The sequence below is a fragment of the Schistocerca serialis genome, chromosome 3 (assembly GCF_023864345.2).
Source record: "Schistocerca serialis cubense isolate TAMUIC-IGC-003099 chromosome 3, iqSchSeri2.2, whole genome shotgun sequence".
NCBI lineage: Eukaryota > Metazoa > Arthropoda > Insecta > Orthoptera > Acrididae > Schistocerca > Schistocerca serialis.
In genome coordinates this window covers 746178761-746200268 of record NC_064640.1, presented here as the reverse complement: position 1 = coordinate 746200268, position 21508 = coordinate 746178761, and the positions used below count along the sequence as shown (strand labels likewise).

Genomic DNA, 21508 nt, shown 5'->3' with positions numbered 1-21508 from the left:
ATATCTGATTGAACATTGAAGATAATTCGCATCACATTCTACCCACTTGTAATAACAAATACTTTCAGAAACAATTACGCCCGACAGCTCGTGGTTGCGTCGCTATCAGTGCAACTTATGCTCGAGCGTTTCCTCGTGATGCATCAACAACCGGTCACCGGCCAGACGCCACCCGCCGCCTGAAATCGGCCGCCGCCCAGTTGAACGTGGCGCCACGCTGTCGCTGTATGTATCAACCGTCATTTTCGAATTTGAAGTTCTAGTTGTCATCTTGCAGTTAAGCATTGGATTTTGCACACTTCAAAATCATGAACTACAGTTAAGCATTGTAAAATTAGGTCGCAAGTGGAAAGAGGTGTAACATCTGCAACACAATACTTACTTTTGGTATAACAGAAGGGTGAATGCAGAAGAGGCAGCTCGAAAGATTTGAACTGTATGAGGAGCGAGTGCTTTTGGGAAATATACGCCAGAAAAAGTTATTCTTGTTTCAACAAAGGTCTTTCTAGCATGATTGATTTTCCACATTAAGAAAGTCTTGACTACTGATAAAGTGATGAATTACCATATAACCACCATACGACATTTGCATTCAACAGGCAATCTTCAGAAGTTTGGTGTAGGAATCCTGCACGCTCTAATTCGAAACAACTAAAATCAACGAAGTAACTATTAGTGCAGTTTTGCTTGAACATCACGTCGCTCATTGAGCATTCCTATGCAATACTGTTACTGGTAACGAGTTATGAAGCCTTTATCGTTAACTTCCTAACAAGAAATGAAAGGCTGAGCCCCCCAAAAGACGTAAACTCGAGAAAAGAGTAGTGTGAACATAATACTTTCCATCTGGTAGCTCCAAAAGTGCATTTTGCACTCCGAATTCTTCCCCAAGGGTGTGTCCATCACAGCTGGAATTTGTTGCCAACAATGGACACCTTTCAGTCGTAGTGTAAGAAAATCGACCGACAAAACTAAATCACGTGTGTTAATGCATGATAACGCACTCTGTTGATCTTAGGAACAAACCGGCTGGGGTGGCCGAGTGGTTCTTGGCGCTACAGTCTGGAACCGCGCGACCGCTACGGTCCCCGGTTCGAATCCTGTCTCGGGCATTGATGTGTGTGATGTCCTTAGGTTAGTTAGGCTTAAGTTGTTCTAAGTTCTTGGGGACTGATGACCTCAGAAGTTAAGTCCCATAGTCAGAGCCATTTGAACCATTTTTAGGAACAAACCTATCCAGGAGATTGATAGGGAAGTCATCTCTCAGGCACTCGTCCCTCTGATTGTATACTCGTGAAATTTTACCTTTCCTGCTCTTGATCGATCAACCGTCAAGGCAGTTCATTTCTAGACGAAAATGCTCTTCAAACTACACTGGTTTAGTGAAAATTTGGGGGAGCGTTGTCTTACGGTTGTCTTATTGAGTTTCTCTCTCTGCTTGAAACTCTGGTACAAAAGAATGAAAAATATGGCTTTCAGCAAGTGTCTAAACGCGAACGAAAGCAGCTTGCAACTGGTAGGCAAGCCTGTTACCTCGGAGCTGATTTTTTCCTAAAGTGGGTAGACATTTTGAGTTTGAACTGTTGACAAATGTCAATCAGACGTATTCTGTTGGTTTTAGTGTTTCGATGTGTAGAATTTTTATCGACGATTTTTCTATAGGTTTTTGCTGTCGCCAATTGAGCGTTGAAGTCTCGCATTAGCATTTTCACGTTCTTCTTGGTGAATTTTGCTCATGGTTTCTTCGAGTGTGTTCCAGATTTTTCGACATTTTAGGGGTTTTTCTTGTTTTCGATGTTGGTGAGTGCATGCCCATTGAAGAATATATATTTTTTTATTGGCGCTCTGGATGCGCATAGTGATAAGTCGATTGTTAATGGGTGTGATTTCTTTGACGGAGTTGATGACGGATCTGTGTATGAGAAATACCATGCCGAAGGTTTGTGAGCCTTTTGTTATCTTTTGCTGTGTTTTCCTCTTTATGATGTGATAGTTTCCGTAATGCAAAATTTCATTATCAGTTAATCATGTTTCTTGAAGAGCAAGGCTGAGAATTTTTTGTCGGTCGAATTCTTATGTGAGATTATGTTTTCCTGCTTGAATCAGTGTATTGATATTTAGCGTTCCAATGAATGTTTTCTGCTTGCAGGGAAGTTTACCAGAGATCTCCGATATTCTCTGCAAATTGAATTTACTTGCACAGTTCATTTTTGCTTGTGTCGAAGCCTTTGAAACCAAATATTTTCAGCCAAGTTCATTGAGCTAACACACGGTGACCAGAGTACCGGTGATTTTTCACTGAGACGTGTCTGGATTTTGGGTTCAACGGCGATTTCCTCAGTACCATCCATATCTGGGACGCTTTCTCCTATTTGCCACCTGGGGAGGCGCCTTTATTATTAATATTCTTTCTTTTCTCAGACGTTATGTCTGGTCAAAAATGGAAAGTGACGCAGACCTTGATCAAGCGTGACTTCCTTTTAACTGTACGGTATATGTTACACTGCATTTAGGAACTTTCGGGTAACTGAACATGAATCAATAATTACACATTTCTGTAGTTGTATATATAAGTTTGGATGTAGCTGTATTGCGTTGATGTACTGGTGGATAGTATGTGGTATGACTCCTATAGTTGATAGTATTATTGGTATAATGTCAACTTTATCCTGATGCCACATGTCCTTGACTTCCTCAGCCAGTTGGATGTATTTTTCAATTTTTTCTCCTGATTTCTTCTGTATATTTGTTGTATTGGGTGTGGATATTTCGATTAGTTGTGTTAATTTCGTCTTTTTATTGGTGAGTATGATGTCAGGTTTGTTATGTGCTGTTGTTTTATCTGTTATAATGGTTATGTTCCAGTATAATTTTTATTCATCATTCTCCAGTACATTTTGTGGTGCATTCCTGTATGTGGGAACATGTCGTTTTATTAGTTTATGTTGTATGGCAAGTTGTTGATGTATTATTTTTGGTACATTGTCATGTCTTCTGGGGTATTCTGTATTTGCTAGTATTGTACATCTACTGTTTCTATTTGTCGTTTGCAAAGTCTGCATTTAACTGTTGTGGTATTGGGATCTTTAATAATATGCTTGCTGTAATATCTGGTGTTTATTGTTTGATCCTGTATTGCAATCATGAATCCTTCTGTCTCACTGTATATATTGCCTCTTCTTAGCCATGTGTTGGATGCGTCTTGATCGATGTGTGGCTGTGTTAGATGATACGGGTGCTTGCCATGTAGTGTTTTCTTTTTCCAATTTACTTTCTTCATATCTGTTGATGTTATGTGATCTAAAGGGTTGTAGAGGTGGTTACGAAATTGTAGTGGTGTAGCCGATGTATTTATGTGGGTGATTGCTTTGTGTATTTTGCTAGTTTCTGCTCGTTCTAGAAAGAATTTTCTTAAATTGTCTACCTGTCCATAATGTAGGTTTTTTATGTCGATAAATCCCCTTCCTCCTTCCTTTCTGCTTAATGTGAATCTTTCTGTTGCTGAATGTATGTGATGTATTCTATATTTGTGGCATTGTGATCGTGTAAGTGTATTGAGTGCTTCTAGGTCTGTGTTACTCCATTTCAGTACTCCAAATGAGTAGGTCAATATTGGTATAGCATAGGTATTTATAGCTTTTGTCTTGTTTCTTGCTGTCAATTCTGTTTTCAGTATTTTTGTTAGTCTTTGTCTATATTTTTCTATCATCTATTCCTATTTTTTGTCTGTATCCTAGATATTTATAGGCATCTGTTTTTTCCATCGCTTCTATGCAGTCGCTGTGGTTATCCAATATGTAATCTTCTTGTTTAGTGTGTTTTCCCTTGACTATGCTATTTTTCTTACATTTGTCTGTTCCAAAAGCCATATTTATATCATTGCTAAATACTTCTGTTATCTTTAGTAATTGGTTGAGTTGTTGATTTGTTGCTGCCAGTAGTTTTAGATCATCCATGTATAGCAAATGTGTGATTTTGTGTGGGTATGTTCCAGTAATATTGTAACCATAATTTGTATTATTTAGCATGTTGGATAGTGGGTTCAGAGCAAGGCAGAACCAGAAAGGACTTAATGAATCTCCTTGGTATATTACACGCTTAATCTGTATTGGCTGTGATGTGATATTATTTGAATTTGTTTGGATATTAAGTGTGGTTTTCCAGTTTTTCATTACTATGTTTAGGAACTGTATCAATTTAGGATCTACTTTATATATTTCCAATATTTGTAGTAACCATGAGTGGGGTACACTATCAAAAGCTTTTTGGTAATCGATGTATGCGTAGTGTAGCGACCTTTGTTTAGTTTTAGCTTGATATGTCACCTCTGCATCTATTATCAGTTGCTCTTTACATCCTCGTGCTCCTTTGCAACAGCCTTTTTGTTCTTCATTTATAATTTTGTTCTGTGTTGTATGTGTCAATTTCTGTGTAATGACTGAAGTTAATATTTTGTATATTGTTGGTAGGCATGTTATGGGGCGATATTTAGCTGGGTTCGCTGTGTCTGCTTGATCTTTAGGTTTCAGATATGTTATTCCATGTGTAAGTGTATCAGGGAATGTGTATGGGTCTGCAATGTAACTGTTAAATAATTTAGTTAGATGTGAATGTGTTGAGGTGAACTACTTTAACCAGAAATTTGCTATTTTATCATTTCCAGGGGCTTTCCAATTGTGAGTAGAATTAATTGCTTGGGTGACTTCATGTTGCAAAATTATCACTTTAGGCATTTGTGGTATCATCTTGTATGTGTCTGTTTTGTTTGGTGGATTGTTTATTTTAATGTGTGTGTTATCTATTGTCTGGTAAAATTTCTTTTGGTTTGTGTTGAATATTTGGTTTTGTTTCCTTCTATTTTCACTTTTTTTGTATCTTCTGAGTCGTTTGGCTAATGCTTGTAATTTCTGCTTCTTTTCGTCTAATTGCTCTGTCGCTTCTTGTGAGATTTTGCCTAACTTTTTTCGTTTTTTTCCGAGATTTCATTTCTTATAAATTGTGTTAGCTGTCCGATGTCTTTTCTCAGTTTTTCTATTTTGATCTGTAGCCTGTGTTGCCATGCTGGTTTTGTGGGTTTCTTCTGTGTGTTGGTTGGTTCTGATCTCTGCCTAGTGTGTATATTTAGTGTAGTGAGTGCTCCTATATAAACCAGTAGTTGTAACTCTTCCATAGTTGTGTTTTCATTTATTTTGTTGTGTATGATTGTGTTGATAGTTTTTATTGTTGTTTCTACTTGTGGGTTATTTGGTGGTCTACGCAAGAATGGTCTAATGTCTGTATTTGTGTCTTTGTATTCTATATATGTTAGCTGAAATTTTTCTTGTATATCTAACATCTGTGTCACTTCGTGTTCTATTTGTGCTTGTTCTGGTGGCTGTCTTAAGATTTCGTTTTCCTCTGATTGTTTAATTGGTGCATGTTGTTCTTTGTTTGTTTGCTCTGGGATGTTTGAGTCCATTACTGTATTTTCTTTTTGTTCCAGTATTTCTTGTACTTGTTGTTTGATGTTTTCTAATTCTGACTGGGGTATCCTGTTATTTTTTATTATTACACGGATCTGATCAGCTAGTCGTTGTTCTGTTAAAAATTTTAATTCCGGGTATCAGGTAATAAATGTTGTGTATACTTGTGATCTGTATCCAGTTGTGTTGGTTCCTAGGTTTGTTGCTTGGTAATAACAGAACATGAGGTGTCGATTAACTTCATCTGACCATCTCATCCTCTGTCTTTGTTTTCCTTCTAGGGTGGTTGCAGGAAGCATATCCTGCAAAACACCTCTATTTGGATTTAAATCATTTTCCAGTTGGCTAGCAGTGTTGTTACCATTGTGGGCGGGCATAGGGTTCAAGCGTCGTCCCCGACCATGACGGCGCTTGTCCGAGGCTTGTTTAGTTCTGTCCTGAACCAAGTAATCACACTAAAAGGGGGGTTAGCCCTATTAGTGGTTTGTTCTTTTCGTCGCCTTTTACGACTGACAGAACATACCGGAGGCCGATTCTTTTCCCGGGCCTCCACGGGGTTATTATTATTATTATTATTATTATTATTATTATTATTATTATTATTATTATTATTGTCATCAGCAAATTTAATATGGTGTGTCTTCCTACCACTGAAATAGATGTATATTGTTCGATTCAATATTTGCATCACATAAATATAGGTTATAATTACGTTACGTTGCTGCTAGTAGACATATTCCTCACTTTTTCTTAGACAGTTGTTACCTGTTACTCCACCAAAGGAATTTATGAGCGCAGCGTTGTTGAAATACAGACGTTCAAATTATCCCATTTCTGTAGTTTCAGTTCGATGCCAGATCGTTCTAATCGGATTCAGCCAGTCAGTCTTAATGTGGATTTCCGACTACGACTCTCATCACATGATTGATTCGATAAACCACATTCCTAATCAGACTATTGAATCTAGATTTCTTATCTATGACAGGGCCTGCATTCTTAAACACTATGGAAAATACTAATACAATGTGCTTATTACAAATACCTTATTTAAATATAAATATATGAAGTAACGAGATAACAGTTTATTTACAGGAGCAGAGCCCCCTCCGCCAGAGCAGAGCAGTGCAAGATTGATTTCAGGGCCAAGAGAGGATAAAGCTGTTGCCGTTTGTTCCACGGTCAACCCGATAGAGAATATGTGGACAGAGGTAACGAAGTCATTGCTATGTGGACCTACAAATGTACGCGACCTTTGGTCGAATATAAAAAACGTATGGTGGGAAGTAAACCATCACGCTACATTATCGAGGACCTTAATGGAATCAATGCCCTGACGCCTTCGAGAAATCTTACGTAATGATGGTGGTTGGGTTGGTTACTGAAGGTATATTCGTCCACAAAACCCATGTGGACAATTAACTGATAGTCGGGCAAGCTTTGATTTGTCGCAGCTCTTTAGCGTACAAGTCCATTTACTTTCAGTCTCCTCCTCACAATTCTTACAATGCAAAGTAAATGAAAAATCTCACCCAGTGCCACCGTGATTTGTTTATGTTGGCTGAGCGTGGACACTGCAGCAGACGCTTGGCCGTAAACATAAAGACATCACCTTGGCTCTGACTGCAGTGAGCGGACATCACTGCCCGCATGTTCTTATAGTAACCAGCGTGACAATCTACTCACAGATGCCACGGAGCAACTGGAACGGGTATCATGTCATTAGTCATCAGAATATTAACCAGTGAGGAAATCTCCACTATTTGGATCCAAAGAAAATAGGTACCTTCTCCCAAAGTAATGTGAGGTGATATCAAAATTATCCAATACACAAAAATTAACTGCAGAGCTTTCATGCACGCAGTAGTAACACACAAGGAAAGATTATGTCTTGGAAGAGTATTTCATTTCCTCCTCTCATATCAATGCCCTTGTTTTAGTATGAAGTGAGAAAATGAAAAACTAAAGTTTCTGAGAAGCATATAAGTCATTTCCTCTTCTCATACAATAGCTTTTGTTTTAGTATGAAGTGTTCTGAAGCATAGAATGGCACCAGAGTCTTATCGTAGACCCTATCGGAAACGCAAAAAGCAGGGAGCGCTCTATTTTCTGTCCAACAGTCTGTTTCATACATTATTACCGCTCGCAGATTCTTATATAAGGATTTGTGGGCATCAAGTTCAACAGAATGAGCCTTATGTTACTGTGCTAATTACGATATGGAAAAAATTCAACGAAGACGAGTTTCCCTAGAGCAGTGAAGATATTTGCACATGTCTGTATTCAGAAATGCTTTACAGAATTCATGCGGCAGACAACTGTGAGTGCACTTCAGACTTCATTCGTAAGTCGTCAGGAGACGGACGGAAACGCCAAACTAACGTCGCTTTCCTAGTCATATTCACTCCAAAATGAGGTGTTAAGGTAGTTGAGTGTTCTAGGAATCACTTTGATAATTCCCATATCAGTACTCAGATAGCCAAAAGATACCGTTAGTGTGAAACCATCGGGAACTACATTAATATCAAACTGCAACAACTTGAGACAATACGTGGACTCTTACTTCTCTGGGTAATCTCTTACTGTTATTTAGGATTCTCTCTGTCCTACGCGTAATACAAATGGAACTTCACATTCACGAAGCGCTTTACGCTATTCTTGACGAACATCAGCGACTTGTAATCACTGCGAGTAACAACTGCATGATAATGGTCTGGGTTGCAGTGGATGTATGGTGTTACTGCTTATAGTAACGTTAATGGTGGCGTCGTCGCTTCTCTTTATTGGGCATCAGCTTGAGTAATCTGATTTAACGAACATAGTACTCCATTCACAGGCTGCTAATGATACAGTACGACTACAGAGAGAATCGTGTAGGTGCTACATTAATTCTACAGAAAATTGCTTGACAAATATTACCATCAGCTATGGAACTGAAATGACTATGTTGCACTTCGTTAAGTGATCAGCTGCTTCCTGCTTTGACTGTTCGTAAATGCTTGTATTCTTACCATTCATTACTTGACTAAATATGCGCCACAATAATGGACAAATGTTCACAAATCACAGTATTGCCCCAAAAAACAATTTCATCTTAAATATCGAAGGACAGACCTCCACACAGTCACAGGGCGTTGAAATACAGCAGCGGCGGCAGATGAAAACGCGTGATCGCAAGGGGTTCGAACCTGGATCTCCGGCTGACTAGGCAGAAGCGCTGACCATTGCACTATCGGGACACAACGTCCAAGATGCCTGCAGGACCTATCTATACACTCTCCTCGTCTGATGAAAATTCTCATCTTTGCCGCATACCACATACGCGGTACCCTCCCTCTCCCACCCCCCACCCCCCCCAATCCATCAATTGTTCCATTCGCCTGCAGCTACTCTGTATTCCGGCGAGGTTTCGGATGACGACGTGCGTCTAGCACTAAAAACTTTCGAGGTTCCGTCGAGACCTGAATAATTATACAGTATGTTTCAGGAGAATAGTAAATATTGTAGGACGTGGTAGTACAGATGAATCGCAGAAAAATGCCATACAACATGTGTCCAATATTTGAGTACATACAGCTGGGGTCAATGCATTTTCGTTTCATTTGTTGGTCCTTACAAGAACCCGTTGGCTACAATTCCTTGAAAATGAGATTCCAGCATTATTGGAAGAGGTTCCTTTTGCTGCAAGAATGCTTATGTTCCTCCAGCATGACGGGGCTCTTGCACATTCTAGTCGTCAGGTGACAATCCAACCCTAACATTTTCCGGAAGATGGATCAGTAGATATGGCCACTTTCCTTGGCTACTGAGGCCCCCAGACCTTATTTCTTTTGATTTTTGCCTGTGGGGATGGTTAAAAGGTGAAATATACAAAGTAAAAGTTAACTCAAGAGCCGATTTGATCGTTCGGATTAAGAATAGTGCAGCCCTCATAAAAGAACGCAAAGACGACCTCAGAAGAGCTACACTTGGTGCTATCAAGAGAAGTCAAAATTGGATTGAAGTTGGGGGAGAATTTTTTGAAAATAAACTTTGAACGTCCTCAATTGCCTTTGCTTTGAGTTTTTTAGGGTTACGTACTAACAGCTGTATCTCTGTACTCAATAAAAATGGACCCATTTGTATGGAATTCTTTTATGCAATTCGTCTATACCACCACCTGCTAAAATATCTACTATTCCTCCTGAAAAACCCTGCATATGCAAATATGTGTGGTGTCCGTTCTTTCGGACATGTCACAAAGTACACACACACACACACACACACACACACACACACACACACACACACACACACACACACACACACACACACCCTATCTTCAAAAATGTTTGGCGACTCAGTGATAATGACGGACTGGAGCTGCATTAACCTACTCATTTCACTAGATATATTTGAAATTTTCTGAACCATTCATGTTTAATAAGTGACAGCGACAGGGTCTCTCCGTTTACTTTGTGGGAAACCTGCTTCTTTCTGTCCTAGCCTATACTACAGCAGTGAATGATTGGTCACATTCTTGATACCACACTGGAAGTGCTACTGCAACTGTAGCCAAATATTCCAATCCCACTGGAAAAAGTGTGTTTCAAGTCAGATGGTTTTGCCTCTCCTCTCATGTCATTGAAAACGATCACAACGAAATTAAGTATAGGAATCGTACGAAACCCTTGAGTTCATATTGTGGTGCTGTGCAGATGAAAAAAGTTTTTCACAATGATCAGATGACAGATGGAGTTTGTCAGATTCCACTAATTATGACTGCATTATTAATTATTGGTTCACAGGCGCTTTCCTGCTGCTTATTGCAACCTGTTTTTTTAATGTTAGAGCTGGAAGAAAAGAAACATCAGATTTTCGCTATATGGAATATTCGAATTTACCTTAAGTCTTCACGTTTCGAGCAACGGGAGAATATACGCCAGAAAAGCTGACAAAAAGCAGCCAGGTCATGCCTGTCTTCTGGCAGATGTGCCACTGACAGTGATCTCAATAACAATATTATATAGCAAAGATACGTTGTCAACTCAAACAATGGAGAAGCTCCAAAATTGTGAGTCGCGTCTGGTGATTACGCTTTCAAGGTTTCGGTCCGATTAAGACAGTAAAACACAAATAATCGTCGCAGTTATTTATTTATGACGTTTCCTTTGCATTCAGTGCTTCGATGTATTATAGGTAATTCCACTCCAGCCCCTAAACCTAGCTACAGAAATGCGAATAAGACTCATTGAAATATTATGAGTATATTCCGGCCCTTGCGAGCCACAACTTTAAGACGAAGCTATAGCCACTTCCGATGTCACTCTCAGAACGCATCAGCTGGTATCCTTCCTGAGCGTATAACTGAAACTTGGCAACAACGCAGTCTATGTTTGGCAACTCTGCGACAGACGAGTTACTTCCGTGATGGCACAGAACTACCTCGCTAAATGCACTTGATATTATGCTGTCGTTTCAATTGAATCATGTGTTTTATCTTGAGAAGTGATATAAGGATATCAGTTAATGCTTTTGAGTCCACGAAAGTCGTTGGAAACGGGAAGTACAACTACTCTCGTCTCAAATGTTGCGACTTATCTGTCATAGCGGCTACTGTGCCGATAAGTAACTCACAGACGGCGCACCTTTTCGCTAGCTCCGAGGTAACGTGCTTGTCTGCCGATTACAAGCCGTTTTCGTTCGCCTTTCGAGTCTCACTGAAAGCCGTACTTTTAATTCTTTTGTGGCAGAGCTACAAGCAGGCAGATAGAAACTCATTAAGGAAATCTTAAGAACGCTCGAGAAAATTCGTCTTGCTACTTTCAGTGCCCCTTAGTGTCAGAACGAAAACCTTATGGTACTGAAAAATTCGTAATACCACTCTTATTTTCTGCCGACATTTTTTGTTGCTGTGAAAACATAATTCTACCTATGATCCGCCGCATTTTCATAATATTTGAGTATGATACAAGACATGAAGTAAATAGAGACCTTTTCGAGATCAAAAGTCGGTAATATCCTATTAATTTGTGTTAAAATAGGCACAGTCGTCTTACAGGCATGTAATGCTTTATTAAGGTAGACTGCCGTCGTGATGTTTCCGTAGTAAGTTGAATTTAATTTGTATTAGTGAAGTGAATATTTACTTTCTCTTTGATGATTACAGTTGTCTTCAATAAAGTAATGGAAAACGCAGTTATATCAGCAACAGTATATCCTTTCACAGTATAACAACGCTGAAGTTGTTTCCAAATTCTACGTCTGTAGAAACTTACTGGTTCTAACAAAGTTATTAAACCAGTGTAATTTAAAGAGCATTTTCGTCTAGAAATGAATTGCCTTGACGGTTGATCGATGAAGAGCGGGAAAGGTAAAATTTTACGAGTATACGATGAGAGGGACAAGTGCCTGAGAGATGACTTCCCATCGATACAAGTTCCTGAGAAATGACTTCCCTATCAATCTCCTGGATAGTTTTCTGTCTCAAATTAACAGAGTGCGTTATCATGCATTAGCACATGCGGTTATGTTTTGTCAGTCGATTTTCTTACACTGCGATCGAAAGGTGTCAATTGTTGGCAACAAATTCCAGCTATGATGGACACACCCTTGGGGAAGAATTCGTAGAGCAAACTGCACTTTTGGAGCTACCAGATGGAAAGTATTATGTTCACACTACTCTCTTCCCAAGTTTACGTCTTTTGGGGGCTCAGCTTTTCATTTCTTGTTAGGAAGTTAACGATAAAGGCTTCATAACTCGTCACCAGTAAGAGTTTTGCATAGGAATGTGCAATGAGCGACCTGATGATGATCAAGCAAAACTGCACTAATAGTTACTTCGTTGATTTCAGTTGTTTCGAATTAGAGCGTGCAGGATTCCTACACCAAACTTCTGAAGATTGCCTGTTGAATGCAAATGTCGTATGGTGGTTATATGGTAATTCATCACTTTATCAGTAGTCAAGACTTTCTTAATATGGAAAATCAATCATGCTAGAAAGATCTTTGTTGAAACAAGAATATCTTTTTCCGGCGCATATTTCCCAAAAGCATTCGCACCACATACAGTTCAAATCTTTCGAGCTACTTGTTCTGCATTCACCCCTCTGTTATACCTAAAGTAAGTATTGTGTTGCAGATGTTACACCTCTTTCCACTTGCGACCTAATTTTACAATACTTAACGGTAGTTTATGATTTTGAAGTGTGCAAAATCCAATGCTTAACTGCAAGATGACAACTAGAACTCCAAATTCGAAAATGACGGTTGATGCATACACAGACAGCGTGGCGCCGCGTTCAACTTGGCGGCGGCCGATTTCAGGCGGCGGGTGGCGTCTGGCCGGTGACCGGTTGCTGATGCATCGCGAGGAAACGTTCGAGCATAGGCTGCATTGATAGCGACGCAACCACGAGCTGTCCTGCGTAATTGTTTCTGAAAGTATTTTTTATTACAAGTGGGCAAAATGTGATGCGAGTTATCTTCGATATTCATAACTTTAGACGACTAAGTTTAGAATGCAGGATCCACTAGCCCACGAGTTAACACAACGGCAGAGTATCTCCTAAATACACAACACTTCCTCCTGAAACTTCCGCATCTTTTAGCGTTGCCATATTGTGCAGATGGCCGGACTTAGCATTGTCAGAGGCGGTCAGTTTTATTGGCCACCTGAAGTGAACGACTCTGACTTGGTCTCTGTGGCGGCCGGCCGACCGGCCGTCAGTTTTTTTTGTCTATGACTGTACGTGTTAAAAACGTGGAATTGCTATAACCAGCAAATGACTAGATCCCGGGGGAGAGCATTATCTATTTGCTTTCTTCTGCATGCGTCCATACCCGTTGCCATACAAACTACTGTTACTGCGGGATTACCGGTATTATGAGGCCCTGCATGTACCGAAACAATATCTGACGTTCCGAGCACATTGCTGACTCGTTCGTATGCATCGAGCCTATGAGATTTTACTATCAGAGGTATTCCAGTGTTAAAGTATGCGAGTAAAGTGGTGGGGCGGTTATATGACTTACATGAAGCTGCCGTCCGCCACGTTGCAGTGCGCTATAAGCGAATGGATTTCGCACTTCGTTAACAATATTTGCACTCTTTTTATTTAATATGGACCACTTTGTGAGTATTAGTTTTCAGCGTGCTTTGGACACACCGTTTTAGTTCATTTTTTTACCTGTATGGCCGTTGTGTTGCCGATGAACGTAGAGGACATGCTGAGGCCCTTGGGCGGAATGTCGCACACGGCCGTCTTCACGTTGTTAGGGATCCACTCTGCGAAGCAGTTGCTGTTCTTGTTCTGCATGCTCAGCATCTGCTCGTCCACCTGTAAACAATTTCGGGTGCTTTCACTGGGACAACAGCGTATGTTCTACATAAACTTGTGTTAATAGTGTCAATTTGGCAGAATAACAAGTCCATTATAACACTGACAAGATCACCTTGGAAGATGGTCTTCGATTTCCTTCTTAAGTATACAATTTTGAGATCCGATAGGTTACCAGTCTCGTTATTTTTAAGACGTTGGTTATGATCTGGCTATCAGCAAATTTTACGTACTCTCAATAAAATTCTGAATTATTAAATGGAGATGTTCGTTAATAAATATCGAATTATAATTTTCGAATAAATTTTTTAAAAATCGCCTGAAAGTGCTATGCCAGAGTAAACAAATTTTTGCCCAAAAAATGCGAAATAGCAAATAGAAAAAATATTTCTAGAGTGGAAAGTAGAGACTTTTTTGATTGAACTCCAAGACATTTCGCAAATATGTATCTAATTTTGTTTCATACGTCAGTTGTTTGATGTGCACTAGAATATATGTAGGAGATATCTGAGCATTTACGTGTGCGCATCCTGTGTCAGGTTGTATGTCGCAAGTACAAATTACTGTCACTCGTGCTGTGGTTATCTGTACACGGTAAATGCGTCTTAACAGTTCACCTTGATGTAATACGTCCATGCTGTATCAGCATTCAGTATATGCCCTAATACCTAATGAAAATGGAAGACAACAGGCTTTGAACAGCTTATGTACTGAGAAAATGCATCGATATTACGTTGACGAAAGTACAACCAGTACAGCAAGCCATAGTTGCAAAAGCAATTATTTAAAGCTGAATAGAAACAGTGGTTGAAGGTATCCTCTGAGATAATTTAGGCTATCGAGAGAAATTTGGAAGTTCGTAGCGCTATACTTGCCGACTTTCTTGAACGATAGGTTGAAGAAAGGCGAATCTACGTTTATGGCATTTGTTGATTTACAATATTGACTGGAATAAATTTTTAAATTATGAAGGCAGCTCAGTTGAAAGATAGAAAGCGAAATGTCATTAACTTGCACAGAAATCAGGCTGCAGTTGCAGAGAGAGAGAGAGAGAGAGAGAGAGAGAGAGAGAGAGAGAGAGAGAGAGAAGGTAGTCTTCACAATATTTAATGCGCACATGGAGCAAGTAGAGGAAATCAAGGAGAATTTTGGAGAGGCAATTAAAGTTGAAGGAGAAGAAATGGAAACAGATTTTCTAATGAGCCTGTAATTTTGTCAATTAAGGCTAGCGACTGAACGGCAGTTTGAACAGAATGCATAGTGCCTAGAAAGGGTAATTATAATATGATCATCAATAAAAGTGAAACAAAGGAAGTGGTATAACATTTAATGAAGTGACGCTGAGGGAATAGGATTAAAAAATGGGGTTTGCTATTTTGGCAGCTAAGTAACTGATGTTGGTTGAATTATAGATCATAGAAAATACGAAATGGCTGTAGCAAGGAAAGCATTTCGGAAAGAAATTTGTCTACACCTAAAACCAATTTCAAAATTAGAAATTATTTTCCTTTCCAGAAGATATTTGACGTGAGTTCAACCTGTAAAGGAAGTGACGTGTAAAGAACACAGCTCGTTAACATGTTGACTGCCGCCGGCAGCGGGCACGCCTCAGCATGTCTCTGATCAACGTTTCTTTCTTTTAGGCAAGTTAACTCTTAAATTTAGTTTCCCCCAATTTGATTAATTGCATTATTAGTTACTCGATCTACCCATATAATCTTCAGCATTCTTCTGTAGCGCCACATTCAGGACATTGACTGCCAAGAGGCCATTGGTGGGCGCGCTGTCAGCGGCCCTGGAGCGCCAAATGTGGCCTTGTGGCAGTCAGCGTGTTTAATGTGGTGCTACAGAAGAATGCTGAAGATTATATGGGTAGATCAAGTAACCAATAATGTACACTAATCAAATCGGGGGAAACTAAATTTCTTGCTTGACTAAAAGAATCGGTTAATGGGACAAATAGTAATGCATCAAAAAATTTTTAGTTTGATGCAGGAGGGGAAAAAAAGGAGTGTAGAAGCTGTAGTGGAAGATCACGGAATAAATAAAACTGCAGATTCAAACTGATGTGGATTGCAGTAGTTATGCAGATAAGATATACTTGCATGGGTTAGTCTAGCATGAAGAGATGCATCATACCTGTATATGCTGTTTCTACAAAATATTTTCGATTTAGCACTTTACAAATTATTCTAAGATTCACTCACCATGTCATTCACACTGTCTTTGCCTATAGTACTTGAGGTAGTTATAGCGCCTATTTTTACATCCAAATTACGACCATATACATTTGTTTGGTTGTCGGCTCATATGAAAGACATTTTGTGGTAGCTCTATACATGCATAATATTAAGGGTACAGGTGTCCCATGCACTTTAAAAATTTGATATTTGAATGACACTAAGTGGAAGCCGATTTTCAGTACTCCAGGTAAAGACAGTAGAAGTTCGCTGATCGTACTTAGCCGGTGGTCTGCTGTCTTCTTTGCTAGTATTGCAAGAGTTCATACCAGACAGACCCCTGGCTCTGACGAATCCTTCATCCTCATGCAGCGGGGGACGTTAGACAGTGGTTCGCCAGGAGTGGGAGGTAAGTTCTGTTGGCCAAACCGCTCCAGTAAATTAGCGATGTGATAGGAATAAACATGATTAAGATCTAATCACAATTATCGTTAGTAAGTAACAGCTGAGAAAGGTAGAGGTAAGACAGACTGACCATACGAGCGATGATTTAAACAATAATATACTTGTCTCAATCAGACCACATACTGGGACATTCGCCGTATGACCTGATTGCTGTTCTTTGAATATTTTACAATTAGTGAAATGCACTTCGCAATCGCGTTTGGGATAGACACATGCTTCTGGGACAGCTAGACGTTAGAGATGGATTGGTGGATCTGCCTTTGTTACTTATTAACGAGGATAGAACTTTGATATAAGCTTAGAAACTCTTTACTTTTAGGTGTTGGTTTTAGCCTTTTGGTTCCGCATTTACCCGAGTCACCAGTTACGTAAGCAAATCATTATCAACAGAAACACAGCAAAAATGAAGTATTTGCGCATCGTGCAACACTCGTTGGTAATTTTTCACTGGACTACGAAGGCCCCTGCCACACTTGTTTAATCTGTGTATGAGTAACGCAGTTTTATGTTCAGTGGAATCCATATCGCCCTAAGCCAATCCGTTCCTACAGAGACCAAAACAGTTTTAATGAGCCAGTAGCTGTTGTCTGCCAAGATTGCTGAAATGCTATTCTAAGTAGCAGCATCACGTTAAGAGCAGTAGATGATAGGGGAACGACGTTTCTCTCACCATCCTGGGAGATCTGGGAGATTAGTTTTCACATTAGCCGAGTTTGGGGGTGGGGGTGGGGGGGAAGGTTTAGAGAAATCCATTAACTCTGCGATAGACAGCAATTTTTCGATTTACTATCTATATCGCGAAAACCCTGTGCAGCATCTAACATATCATTGTGGAAAATCACATTAGGAACGCTTCGTGCTGTTTACGATTATGACGATACAGCATTTTTGTTCATTTCAGTTTAAACTGGAACGATGGTTGTGGACAATGTTGACTTCAAATTATGTTTATAGAATCTCCGGAAGCTATTTCAGCCTTTCGTCATTTGTAGTGGACATTATACATATAGAATTTCATCAATTAATTCACATGGCCTCACGCAAATGGCAGCTACAATATGAAACGACAAATTACTGACACTTACATGCCTCCGCATGTCATTTTTAAGAGCATCACATGTACACATGTTCTATGGCCCATCTTCATTGGTGGATTTCACAGCTGTGAAAATGTGCCCACATTAAGCGAAAACGGGACTAGGTCAATTACTGGCAGGTTTGTTGGCAGGTTTGTTGGCAGTTGTGAATACATGAACTAATCTGACACGTTATTACTGGCGTCCTCAGTTTTGCTACGTCATACCACTTCAAACTACCACTTCCTTCCCTTAAATCTCATTAAGATTTAGAACACTACACTGCGTTAATTTGTTACCTTGATGACTATATCGAATGTAATCTTGGTAGCTTGTAATATGACGATGGAAATGATACAATGTTCTTCGTAAGTACCTCTGTTTCAGAAAACGACACTGCAAAAACTACACAACATACAGAAAAATTTAAAGACGGCAAGTCTTTCGGTCCTGCCTTTCTTCCGCTTTAATTGTTCATTCAAGCAGACACATACATTTAAGGTACTTTCATTAGGTTAGGAAGGCTCTATGGTCAATGAGGCTACTAAAGAGAGTTGTCTGTGATTGTAACCCTGAATTAAATGTTAGTTAGATGCGTGAAGTTATTAGAGCTGATGGAACTGAGCGCTTGCTTTGTCGGAAGCCATGGCTGTGGCAGATGAGTTTACTGATTCCACTTCGGAGAACACAATGGGTCTTGAGAATAGGTATCGACAGAGTGAAGGGCGACTGGTCAGCACAGCGGAAGCAGAGGCAGAGGACATGGCTTAAGGCACTGGAGAGGTGATGGGTGATGGGAGGTCCACTGCCTACGGCAAGCGGTGAGCCCAGAGCGCGCCACAGCGTATTGTTCCATAGGCCAGAGGCAGAACTCTTGACGACTGCTTTCGCCGAGCTGCAAAAAGCCGATGCACTGACAATTTCTCTTGGCCAAGGATATGTTCATTCCATGACCGTTATTAGCTGGACATGTGAAAACATGTCCCCGAAATATCCGAAATGGGGCGGCTCTGCTGTACGCCTGACGCTGTCTCTCTCGGAGGGCTGTTGCGTTTTGCCGATGCCACTGTTTCCCGTGCACGCAAAATAGGTGTGTCTACGGACACCGATCGTGACGTCAGGAAACTTTACAGTGAACTCATGTTCGATGCCTCGAGATATGCTAGCATGGGGATATAGTTTTTCCCCAGCTTTTGGAAGAAGGCTGTACAGTACAAGGGGTGATGTGTAATTGGTGCAAGAGAGCACTACCATTTTCGATTGGTGGTTCTTAACGTTTTGACACATAATTCACACGTCGTGTTCGTGGACTTGCATAACGTTTGAGAAAGTGGGGACTCAGTTTTCTGTCGTGGACGAGATTAGCAGAATTCCTTCGGGTGCCGTGGAGCAGAGAAGTGTAATCTTGTGTCATGTTGGAGGTAAGTGTATTTGAGCTTTGACCAATGAGTCTGGGCGCGAAGTTGATCCGAACGAGGATATGGACGTCAATCGTTGAACACGATGCAGAGCCATGCTGGCCACTGAATTCGAAATTTCTCCATGTGCTTGATGAGCATTTCGGAGCACCAGCACAAGGAATCTTCAGAGTGAATTTCCCTCACTACACCACACATTCACAGCAGCTGCAGTCGCTGTCTGATTTAAGCGTATTGTGGTAGTTTGCTCCATTCAACAGTTAACGATCATTGTCAATTGTATTACTTACAGCCAGATCGTACTATACATTTTAGAAGGCAGAAGTATAATCAATTTGCCACGCTCTGCTCAGCTCAGCTCTGAATTTTACAGCAGTACAGACTATTTTATGAATAAGAGCATAAATGTTAGTTGACATGTTCTGTTGAGCTATGTTCCAGAAACCGGAACTGCCAATTTTGTAAGTAATTTAGAAAGTTAATACTGACAGTGAGATCTTTTTAAGTTTGTGAATGAACGCCACCCATGGAAAATTGACCAGTCGAGGGAATATACGATTGACTTCTATAGTAGGGAGCTAGTAATTGCGCAAAGGGAATCCGACGTAAAAATGCCTGCAAACATAAGCACTCGCGTACACATGCCTTAACAGGTGAGTACCAATGCAAAACGTGACGAGATGGTCGACGAAAGCACAACAGCAGCAGCGTGTTTCACCTGTTTCTCAAAACAATCAAAGGCTGAAATATGTTTTCTGTTATCAACATGTCGGTTTAAATTTGTTATTTGTCTCAACTTTTTAGGTTTACATACACTTAGAAGAGCCCGTAACTTACCTCCTTTACGGACATGCGACCGCGGAAGATCGCGGCAACGGTGAGGTATCGCCCGTGCTTTGGATCACAGGCGGCCATCATGTTCTTGGCGTCAAACATTTGCTGTGTGAGCTCCGACACGGTGAGCGCGCGGTATTGCTGTGAACCGCGTGATGTAAGCGGAGCGAAGCCTGGCATGAAGAAGTGCAGACGCGGGAAAGGAACCATGTTCACAGCAAGCTTACGCAGGTCTGCATTCAGCTGCCCAGGGAACCTGTACAAGTGACAACGATGTATCAATATGCCAAAGGAAAAACATCAATAGCGATAATCTTTATACATTTTTCCTATTTGTTGGCATACCATCATTCTACTGTTTATATACTTTTACTAGACCAACGTTATATGTGATACCTATTTGTCATACGTTCTGTGAAATGGTATCACTAGCAGAATCTTAAGAGGCAGCTCTGTAACCCGTTAGTCGTCTTTTGAGGAGACCGTCTCTAATTTCATCAATGTATATTCACTGTAACCTGCTTACAGTACTCAAGCCTTGCTCACCTTTACAATTTTTACCACCACACACATTCCTCTATTTCGAAGTTTACTGTTACTTGATGCCTCTAATGTGTCCTATCAACATAAGACTATTTCAAATTTTTGATTGCGAAATGATTAACTGGTAATGCTTGGTTACCTACATACCTTATTGGACAGGAAAATGAATTCAATCATTGTGAAAACGATTTACAAATTTTGGAAGTATAAATATATCATAGGAAATATAAAGTACTTTATCGATTCATTATAACACTGACGCCGGATAAACTTGATACTATGTATTCGACGCTAACCTATGTCATGTTCGATTACTTTTACATTTTCGCACTTCACACCAGGGTCAAGAAATGTATGAACACCCTACCGCACTATTTTGTCCTACATCGCACGCCATACATGCATCGCACGCCATACATGCATCGAGAAGGGTGAGTGGGAAACGTCCAATACAAATTTCCTAAGAAACCAAGAAAAATTTGAAAAGACTACGAAGATGGATACGTAATTAAGGATGCATTAGCAGCAACAGTGCGTTGATTTATCGTCAGAAAAGACTAACATAAAATTAGGATGATGGAGTAACATCGGCATTGGTTGGAGAATACCTTTGGGGGGGGAAAGAGAGAGGGGGGGAGAGAGAGGGGGGGAAAGAGAGGGGGGGGGAAAGAGAGGGGGGGGAAAGAGAGGGGGGGGGAAAGAGAGGGGGGGGGGAAAGAGAGGGGGGGGGGAAAGAGAGGGGGGGGGGAAAGAGAGGGGGGGGGAAAGAGAGGGGGGGGAAAGAGAGGGGGGGGGGAAAGAGAGGGGGGGGGGAAAGAGAGGGGGGGGGGAAAGAGAGGGGGGGGGGAAAGAGAGGGGGGGGGGAAAGAGAGAGGGGGGGAAAGAGAGAGGGGGGGAAAGAGAGAGGGGGGGAAAGAGAGAGGGGGGGAAAGAGAGAGGGGGGGAAAGAGAGAGGGGGGGAAAGAGAGAGGGGGGGAAAGAGAGAGGGGGGGAAAAGAGAGGGGGGGAAAAGAGAGGGGGGGAAAAGAGAGGGGGGGAAAAGAGAGGGGGGGAAAAGAGAGGGGGGGAAAAGAGAGGGGGGGAAAAGAGAGGGGGGGAAAAGAGAGGGGGGGAAAAGAGAGGGGGGGAAAGAGAGGGGGGAAAAGAGAGGGGGGAAAAGAGAGGGGGGAAAAGAGAGGGGGGAAAAGAGAGGGGGGAAAAGAGAGGGGGGGAAAG

General features: G+C 40.8%; 1 protein-coding gene across 1 annotated transcript in view; it reads right to left on the bottom strand.

The window, feature by feature from the left end:
* Positions 1–21508, bottom strand: part of LOC126471193 (tubulin beta chain-like) — a 99663-nt gene that overhangs the window by 11480 nt on the left and 66675 nt on the right. The window contains exons 6-7 of the mRNA XM_050099305.1: positions 19754–20006; positions 13628–13777 (exon numbers count right to left, since the gene is read on the bottom strand). Coding sequence (XP_049955262.1) covers positions 13628–13777; positions 19754–20006 — 403 coding nt within the window. The remainder of the gene's footprint in view (positions 1–13627; positions 13778–19753; positions 20007–21508) is intronic.